A 10549-nucleotide genomic window follows, 5' to 3' on the forward strand; every position below is an offset into this window, starting at 1 on the left:
TTATATTCCAATAACTCGTTTATGTCCACAAAGGACATTGACTGTAACACAAAAGGTGTATGACATAATCCATGAGAAATAAGAACTACAATACACTAAAATTATGGTTTTACCATGATTCATTAAAAGAAGATGAATAAGTTACTCTGTAATTATTGAAAATCAAAGTCGTATATATATGTGTCTAGACAGAGCTAACATTAATAAAGGATCAGTATCCAAAAACATGGATAACAATCCATGAAAACAGAGTATAACTAATTGTGATAATTAGAATAACAAATATTGTCGCTTGAATGATACTATTAAAAATTATTTCTGGAATAAGCAAATTGAAATTTCTTCAAAATCCTCATAGTTGAATAATGAAACTAACCTTCCTGCAATCACAAAGCGAATGATTCAGTAAATAAATTATGACTTCTAAGTTTTAGAGTGATAAATAAATAAATTAATTGTTTAGCGAAAAAGGAAAACATGGTATATGAGAAAATAGGATGTTTAACATAAGATAATAGTAATATGAGTACCTTTTTAATTTTTTTGTTAACAGACTTAGCCGAGCCTGGAGTTACATGCACGTCATCAGCTTTCGAGTACTACATATGCACATATTGTTGATAAGAAAGTCCGAGGATTTATTAATCAGGCAAAAATAATATTCAAAGAGCAAATGTAAAAAATCAACATAATTCACTCACTTCAGAACTAATGTTATTGGAATAACCTTCAGACAGAATGGGAGAATCAGAAGGAGTTGGAATCTGCATTGTAGGTTCATATATCTTCAACATAAAAAAGGTTGTTGTCCTCAACAACGTTTGATTTGGTTAGACTCAGTTCTACTGAAATTAGTCTTCCAACTAATGATTTAAGAACTTTCGGAAAGCTTTTGGATGGATCCTAAATATATTTGTAATAAATTGATTTCAGATATATGATATAACATATCTAAATACAGATGTAATATTATTAAAGTTGTTTACCTTATCGTAATCAGAAACTACCTTTGCAGCACTTGTTCCAAGAACTCTTCTAGCAGCTCGATCATTTAGAACAACATTACAGGCAAATGTTTCATCCTCAACAAGAACCATTAGACGGAACCTTAAGAAAATAGGTAGCTAATATTATTAGGCTTTAATTTAAAGTATCGCACCTACAAAAATTGTACAAAAATTTTAATATATGAGTAACCTCTTCGGAGAGACGTGAATGTTTCGAGGACAATTGGTACATTTAAATATTGTGCTAATGCACTCAACCTCGTGCAAACATTTTTTACAGCTATAAAACCACCAATTTGTTTCCTTATCGACCTTGATAATGGTAAACGTGTAGCAAATTCTTCTCTGGAATACGATGAAAATGTAACTATTAACAACATAAGGGAATATTTTATAAAATAGTTTTCGTAAAAATTGGATTAACGAAATACCTTGAGATGATCGTATGTCAAATTCTCATTAAGGTCCTTCAGTGATAATTTTTGAAATAAGGTAGGAACCAATTCATTTTGTTTAGCTTGGATCAAATTTTCTCTTTTCAGTATATAACCTTCTTCAAGCAACCTAAACAATTTCAATAAAATAAATATAGAGTAAAAGGTGGATGAGTTAATTTTAATTTCATATCTATTTGTTACCTTTACCTCATATCAGTCACAGATTCATCATCAAGATTTATATACAAATGAGTAGATGGTAGTGTACCAATTTGAACAGAACCTGAATGTGGTAATCAAGTAAATTATTTAATCAGCAAGAATTACAATTATGTAATAGGATTGCAAATATGAACAACTTACTCATAAAAGTAGTCACTTTTGTACTTGTTAAAATAGCAATGATAGGCTTCTTGTGATCTTCAACCATATTGTCATTGAACGACACAACAAGATCACCCCAAACAGTCACTTTGTGGGAATTACTTGAAAACAGGATTGGGAGTTGTGGTTAATAATATTTATCAGAATGGAAATATAGCAATAATTTTACTACTTAATAAATATACATATGTGAACAACCTTGAATCACATATTCTAAACTTGACAATGTCTCTATTTCCGTATTTAGTTAAGAGCTTGGTCAAACCTTCATACTCTTCCATAACTCCAATTATATCTTTCTTACACAGAACGTATTTTACACGATATTGCTGTATAAGTGCTTAGTATATTAAGATGTATTAAATATGAGTACAGTAAGATAATAGTGAATTAATAGAATACGTTACCAAACCTATTGCAAATTCAGGCTGCTGTTGAGGAAGACATTTATTTGCTTCCGTAAATAAATCTCCCAGGTCCAGAAACTCAATTTTTTGTAACGGGGTCATGCCATCATCAGGAGCAGTCTTGACAGTAGTGGAGCCTGTAAATATGATACATAGATTTGTCTGGACCGGCTTCAAATTCCTGACAGGATCTTTAACTTCAAACTGGTCAAAAATATAGACACCGCCTTCCACAATCTTTGTGGAAACTCTATTACAAATGTTGTGATACGCAAAGGCATGAACATTGTTATCCCACAATTTTAAAATACATAAATTACATAAATACAATTAAGTGAAAACTAGGATTGACAAAAATACATCTAACCATACATCATCATCCAGAAGAATGAGATTGTAGCCTTTTAGTGAGTTTGTCTCCAAAGTCATATTAGCCCACATCCTGGTAACCCTGACCTTAATTTTCCAGTTAGTGCTAACCTTGTCGAGATTGGATAGACGGTCAAATGACTCCATTAAAAACAACACTATAAGAGGAGCAATATAAAAAGATTATTCAAGTAATGTAGATTAGCACAGTAAGTAGGAAAATCATTCAGTCCATATTTTGAGAATAGTATAAATAGGTAAGGAAATGAAACTCTTACAAAATGGTTGCACCCTTGAAAGAAAAATATAAATGATGTTTTAGCAAATGAATCTCATTCTGTAAAAACTTTGTAACTATATTTCACCAGTGAGGCATTAGGGATATGCCTTTAATTTAGCTGGAAATTGATAGTGCAAATCTATTAGTTTAAATGAGAATAAGAGTAATATCCTGATTTAATTTTCTGATAATTGATTACATAGCGTTTGATGTGATGATGACAACTAACCCACCTTATCATTTTGGTTACTTCCAAAAATAGAGGAATAATGTCTACCAAGCAAATCATTCAAATTTGTACTATTATTTTAACCATTAACGATATATTCTTAATCGATATGTTAAAATTTTTAAAAACATATGGTTAAATTGGAAAGAATGTTTTAATTTAACATATTGATGCAGGTCGAACACATAAATAATTGTAATATTTGAGTTGCTACACGTACGACATTGATATATGACATAAAAAATCAGGAATGAAACAGGAGAAAGAGAAGTATACAACACAATTGTATTAATATGTCAAGTCAATTCTCTACGCTTGGAAGATTGTAAAACACTTCCTCGAAAACTACATTATTTATAATATTTGTGCTCCTACCATCATCACTATCTATGAGAATATGGAGGCCTTCCGGACGTGTAACTCTAGAAATCGCAACATAAATATTTCCATGTGAGAAAGCTGCTCTAGGAAGGTAAAACCCAACCGTATCAAGTGATTGTCCCTGACTTTTGTTAATTGTCATGGCAGAACATATCTGAATTGGAAACTGAACACGTTTAAATTCAAAGGGCCAGTTTGTGTCACTTGAAATCATCTCGATTCTTGGAATAAGATGTTTGGTTCCAACATGAGATCCACACAGTATCTCACATTCAATACTGTTCTTTCTACATGATTTGACAATCATTCTTGTACCATTGCATAATTCCATAATCTGGTTTAAGTTTCTCATAAGCATGATGACCACTCCTACCTTCAATTTTAACTCATGCTTAGGAATGCAAGGCATATTTATAGAGTTTAGATACTCAACTGGAAATGCAGACCTGAAATCGTTATCATCATCACCAGCATCGTCGATTGAATCCTGACTGAGATACGTAAACTGTAATAACTCGAATTTTTGAGACCTTGTAAAACGTTAATAAATAGAAACCCTGACGGACGGGAAAAACTTTTGAGCCCACACTATGTAGTGCATGAGAAAATGAGTTTCGGAGTTGATATTATGATTATACGTACCAAATGAGTGTATGTAAACGCTATTAGTTTTTGAAGAAAACGAACTTTGAAAAAGGACCGTATTTACGACTCATCGAGGATTACGGGAATCACAATATAATTACAAGATTAAAACCCTACAGATTTATATTCAAGTATGATAATTCAAAATATAAGGAATAAATATGAAAGGAATTACGTCGCGAACCATTTACGAGTAAGTATTACGAAAACGCTTAAGTGACCGAGCGAACGCGTAAATGATTAAATAAACATAACGCACTAACTAACCATGGTAAGAAAGTAACCATGGTTACTTTATCAAATAGTGAGCTAAACTTAGGATGATCAAGCAAGCTAGCCAAATAGTGTGCTAAGGAAGCTAGCACATGTAGTTTAGCTTGTAAACTAGCAAGCTACTTGGATTTGTCCCCAAGATTTGCAACAAGAATAAAATCCTAGGATACAAACTAGGAGAATATCAAATCAATATAAGATATCACCAATCCCATTTCCTAGAAACAACCAAGGAAGCAAGCATAAAAACTCTCCTTCTCTCCCCACTTGTTCCATTCGGCTATTTCAAGAAAAGGGAGGAATTCAAAATCAAAATCTCAAAATCTAGCCATGGTAAAATCATCCCATTAATTCTAAAGCTTCCAAACAATTAAACTAAGGTAAGAAAATTCTTTCATCTCTTTTTATCAATGTTTGATGGGTGAAATAAAATCAAGAAAGTTACTAGTGAATAGTATGAATAGTAACTCTTCTTTGGTTTCTTGATTTCAATGGTGGTTTTAGGTTCCAAAAATCATACCAAGCACTTCCAAGACTCCACCATCCTCAAGAAAACATCTCAAGCTTTCAAGAAAGGTAAAAAATCTTTGGCCTAACTTTAGTTAAGATTCAATTTCAAGATCCATTTAGTATGTAGATGTAAACCTAGTTTTAGAAGTGGTATTGTTGAAATCTTGATGTTTAGTTAAGTAGATGTGAGGTTGATTGTTGTTGCCTCAAAAACATGATGTTCTTGAGAGAAGTTTGTGTGTTGATGATGATATAATGATTGTTGGTGGTTGTGCTAAGAGTTAGGTCGTAAACGAAACCCCGATCGTAAACGTAATTCCGTTAGAACGAACAAATCGTAACTTTAAGTTTCTGCAGAAAGTCCCGAAGATGTAAACTGTAGTTTCTTTAAAAGTGTTCATAAATCATGAAATTTTTACAGAGAGTAAAATATTGAGTTTCTAACTGCCATAAAAATTTCAAGTGAAAATATTGATTTTTCAATTTTATAAAAATATCGGAGCCGAGACCGCGCGATTAGAAACTGTAGAATCCATAAGCGGAGCCGACGGCGATAATGAAAATGAACATAAGATACTTAGAGAAATGAAGCAACCATGATGTGAATAAGGACTTAAAAGAATAATAAGGGTAGTACAAGTTGAGAGGGTGCATAATAAGTAGCGCATAAATGCGAGTCGCCGTAAATTAGAACGGGACCTAACAAATTGTGTTTATGATTAATAGATTTCCGAGAGGAACCTAGAGCATCCTCCACCTCGAGATACCCGGGAAAGTTTACGAACCCAACTCCATTTACGGTTGTATTGTGAAAGGATTGTTTTATTATCATTGCATAAGTACCATGTTTGCGATGATAAGTAGTTACTGAATTTTGCATGATATAGCAATGTTGTACAATAAGTATATATCGTGAAATGTTTAATTCTGCTATAAGCATAACGTATTATAATAAGAACGAGAGTCGGTCGGGATTTCAAGATAAAAACCCGGGAATCATTCCGGTGATATTATAGGACGATTACAAGTCCATAACAGTACGTTTTAAAGGGACTCAACGTCCACTTACGAAATATTAAAATACCTCGAACTTTTATTAAAACGACTTCCTAACGATCATATTCCCTCAACTATATTTTATTCTTCGAATAATAAATGTTATATACCTATTCCTTTATTATGGGAGAAGTATACTCCAACGATTATTTATTTCAAACCCGATTAAACATTAAAGATTATTAATTTCATAGAAATAAACTAGTTGAGGAATATTATTTTAAATATTATTTTAAATATTCTTTTACAAGAGTAAACTTATTCGAGGTTTAATTATTTATCGATTATCATTTAATTAATTATTATTTATTAAAGGGTTTATTTATGATTTAAAAATCATAGAAACGGATTTAAATTACTTTCTGAATTCGAAAATCATTCGAATAATTTCAGATCGTCGGAGAATATTATCCCAACTTATTTAATATTTTGAATATAGTTTCAAAAGAGAGACTCCCCCCTTATTTAATTATCTGTTGACAACAGTCAACTCACATCCTTAGTACTTCCTCCGAAAACTTTCGGAAGTACATATATATATATAAAGTAAAGCTGTGTCTATCAACAAGCAAAACACTTGGGGGAACTTCGATGTGGATCGAGTTCTCGAGATATGATAGGATCTCCTAAAGACCAAGGGAGGGGTAGGATCCAAGTACTTCGTGTATTGGATAGACTACTGGTACCGTAGGAGATGGTACAATATGTACATACGGACCTGCGAAGTGTGTGTATTCCAGAAATGAGGACACATAGCCCGTATGCGGAAAGCGTGATAACCGGGATACGAAGGTGTCGTCCTTCTACTAGTAGAAAAGGTTACTTTTATCACAGTACGACTGATCATCGTTTGCGGTGGCGCCAACGAATGTCCTAATTCTTCCAATTAGAATTGTGATGCAATACCGTAACCCAAGCCTAGGTGTTGGGTTTATTTTTAAGGTATTCGCAGGATAATAAAATCTATTAAAGAATTGTTTTCATAAGAAGGTGTATATCACCAAGGAAAACTAATTTCGAATAAAACATAATTATCATATATGATGTTTTATGTAAGTTATCATACAGTCATTTGCATACTGTACATTATTATGCTGGGCATTATAACTCACACTTATTTTCTTAAATTGACACAACACAACTGTGAATCAAGATGCCTTCCATGAGAACCACAGCCAAGAAACGGGTAGGAAATGGCCAGCTATTCCGTAGATTGTTTGGTGTTGTACCACAGGTAGTCGGAATAAGCTGGATTAGTTTTCAGTTGTTTTTAGTTCGGCTTATTTGTAAGTATGACTTATGTAAGGTAATAAACAAGAAACGTATATTTTTCCGACGGACTAGCCTTACTTAAAGGTTACTCTCCGGTAAGACTTAATCACTTTTGGGTTGTAATAATTATCAATTGATGGTTGAATTACTCTAGTTATGAATGGTTCATTTCCAAGACAATAACCTGTAAGTGTGTGTGTGTGTGATGAGTGTGGGGTCGTGAAGCATGAGTATTTATATATTGTAGTGTGAATTATGTGGTTGTAGTACTTTAGATGGCATGGCCTCCGAGATTCCTGGCCCCGAATTTTGGGGCGCCACATAAACAAATTACCTGGAATTTTTCAAGAAGCTATGTATTAATTTCATCCACCACGATATTAGTAAATGTCAGTATAGCCCTTGATCCGAGGTATTCATGCGAAGAGATATTCTGTAGAAAATCTGGGTATGTCACCTCAAAAAGCTTCTGGATAGGATCTCCAGACGTATGAACGATATTGGTTTCCTTACCATTACCGACCGCAAGCTGCCACTTGTTGAATTCAGCAATAATTTTATTCTCCGATTCTATATTTTTTGCATTAAGCCGTATGTTTTGCTTCAATATAAATACTTCACAAGAATCCCAAAGCTTGGATTTATTGAGGGTAGCGCAAACTACTTCATCTCTTGACGCTTTTGGAATAACTGGAAGTATTTGCCGAAAATCTCCACCAAAAACAATGGTTATACCACCAAATGGCTTTTTAGCTCTTCTTTTATCAACATCAGACATAATATCTCTCAAGGATCGATCAACGTATTCAAATGCATGACGATGTTGTATAGGTGCCTCGTCCCAAATTATTAAATCGGTTTGTTGAATAAGCTCGGAAATATCGGTCCCGTGTCTTAACGCGATAGAACAATGTTCATCAAGTTTGAGAGGAATGTGAAAGCGGGAGTGTGCGGTTCTTCCACCGGGAAGCAACATGGCAGCTATACCACATGAGGCCACATGAAGCACAATCTTATGCTCCGACCGTAATCGACAACATAGTGTCTACCACAAGAAAGTTCCACAACCTCCACTCCCGTAAACGAAGAAAACACCACATTTTTTCTGGTAGATATTATAAAAAATTGAATCATAGACTCTCTTCTATTCATCATTCAGAAGACTATGATTTTTTTTGTAGATTTTCTTGATATCTTCTGTGTTATAGGATGTTTCCTCAAGAATTAGCCTATTGTCAGAGTTGGAAAAATATGTTTCTCCTGGAAATGGCAGATCTGGGAAGTTTCTCAGGCTTTTACCTATATCGTTCAACAATTTCTCAGTCTCTGGAATAAATGTACATAAAATTTATCCTGTTAGGTACATACCGGAAAATGATAGGGATGAAAGAAGAATTAAAACTCATACCTGCAAGAGCGTAATTCTGGATATCATAATCTGATAGACAAAGATTTGGATTGTTAGTGAGGTGTCGTCTCACAAGAATAATATCATCCGACATGCATCCCCAATGAGTGTCCCAAAAACTACGCGAATGAGAAATTGGAATGTAAACTACAATGTTGACAAACATTGCACGTAGTTGTGGAGGCATGGATATATGTGAATTTTCAGCTATAGCTTCGTGCCATTGCTGGTCATTCTGGAGGAGACCTAGTGCGGCACAAGCTTCGTGAAAAGATTTATGAATATGGCCATGGACTGTCTTCAAATCATCAAAAGAAACAGCACCTTTAATCCTAAGCAAGGGCATGCGGAGATATAATATTTCACCGCTGGATGAATGTACTTCAGAAAGCCTACCAATGACATCACCTCTTTTTCTTGGTTTCCAGACACCCGGTTGTGGATGCCAGGTAAACTTGCTTGGTAATTCTGAATAGGTGAAATTTTTGGCCTCTGAATATATTCTATTTGCATCAAACCATGCTTCAAATTTGCTTTTTTTGGATCCTGCATTGTCGCACACCTCATGTAGATTTTGTGAGTTCCTGAACGACACGTGCTTGTCATTTGGTAGATGTATTAGCAATCGTTCAACTGAAGGCCAACGGGAATGGATGTCAAAACCAAATATCCTCCAGGATGCTTCAGATTCACAAATATATCTACCATCCAAGTAATGTTTAACTTCATCAATCAGACGTTTCTCCAGAGATTGGTGTTGTGGTGACAGTCTTTGCGGTTGTTTTTTTCCTCAGACACATGGTTGTGGTATCATGTCCTTTCAGACAATACTTGAATAGATATTTCAGTGATCTTGAGTTGTTAAAAATCTCTAGATTTTTGTTACATTGAAACCTTATTAGAAGATCTCGATTGTATGGGATAACATAACGATTATCCATCTCAATTCCCTTTTTGTTTACAGTAATTCATGTTTTCCTTCTTTTATAAATAGGAAAGCCACAGTAATCGAAGAATGTGTGCGAATTATACCTGTTAAAAAGGATAAAACAATTTTATAATTCAATATCATTAAGTATATGAACTGTTATAATAAATTCGTTGAGTATGGTATAAATAACGAAGATTTACATTTTAGGAAAATGTTTAGTACGACTATGGTGTAAATGACGAAGATTTACCTTTTAGGAAAATGTTTAGTACAACTGCCTTTAGCCATACATGGAGAATTAACACAATCAATTCCACATGGTCCGTGAATCATGTAATTCTTTACAGCTTCGTATCCAACATGATCAATACTTGGATCAGGAATTTCTGCAGACACCATTTTATCTATTCGGTCTGTGGTCTTTGGACGATCGTTTGGATGCAACCAAATAAGCATGTGAGCATGTGACAGTCCACGCTTTTGAAATTCTATGACGTATAACATTGTAAAATGCCAAGGTATTAAATTAAAAAATAGTATGATTTTCATACATGTCATTTTATTGTCGAAGTGTAAAATTAAATCATTAGAAAAAGCTTTCATATTTTAATACCTCCTATACAACGTACAAAAAAAATTTATTCTTGATTTGATCAACCATCTGCTCAACTTTCATTTTAAAAACCCTTGCAACCACGTCTGGAGCGTCAACAACATCAACACCGGGTAAAAACTTTAACATCCGTTATATTTCAGGCCATTTTGTATTAATGTCATCATAAGGAACAGTGATGGGTGGCCAAGCATTCAACAGATGGCCAAAGCGTCTTTAAAATACTGATTCATGTACCTTTTACTGCTAGTAAATGAGACAGGTAAAATTGTTGCTTTGCCGACATTTTCAGGATTGCTATCACCCTTTTGTAGTGCATCCCGTATATTATGGTACAAATTTGAACA

The 10549-nt window shown here is 33.9% G+C and overlaps 1 protein-coding gene across 1 annotated transcript; it reads right to left on the reverse strand.

Annotated features, from left to right (window-relative positions):
* Positions 1–7602: 7602 nt before the first annotated feature.
* Positions 7603–9988, reverse strand: LOC141660742 (uncharacterized). Its single transcript, XM_074467731.1, has 3 exons — positions 9840–9988; positions 8659–9359; positions 7603–8231 (listed from the first exon to the last, which is right to left on the reverse strand). Exons 1-3 carry the CDS (start codon positions 9986–9988, stop codon positions 7603–7605), a joined length of 1479 nt encoding a protein of 492 aa, XP_074323832.1.
* Between the last annotated feature and the right edge of the window lie 561 nt (positions 9989–10549).

The sequence above is a fragment of the Apium graveolens genome, chromosome 5, assembly GCF_009905375.1.
Source record: "Apium graveolens cultivar Ventura chromosome 5, ASM990537v1, whole genome shotgun sequence".
NCBI classification, from domain to species: Eukaryota; Viridiplantae; Streptophyta; class Magnoliopsida; order Apiales; family Apiaceae; genus Apium; species Apium graveolens.

Coding starts and splice junctions, on each gene's coding strand:
- LOC141660742 (XM_074467731.1), bottom strand. CDS start 9,988: ATGGTGTCTGCAGAAATTCCTGATCCAAGTATTGATCATGTTGGATAC. Junction 9,360..9,839: donor ACTAAACATTTTCCTAAAAG/GTAAATCTTCGT, acceptor CTTGGATGGTAG/ATATATTTGTGAATCTGAAG. Junction 8,232..8,658: donor CCAGAATTACGCTCTTGCAG/GTATGAGTTTTA, acceptor CATGTGGTATAG/CTGCCATGTTGCTTCCCGGT.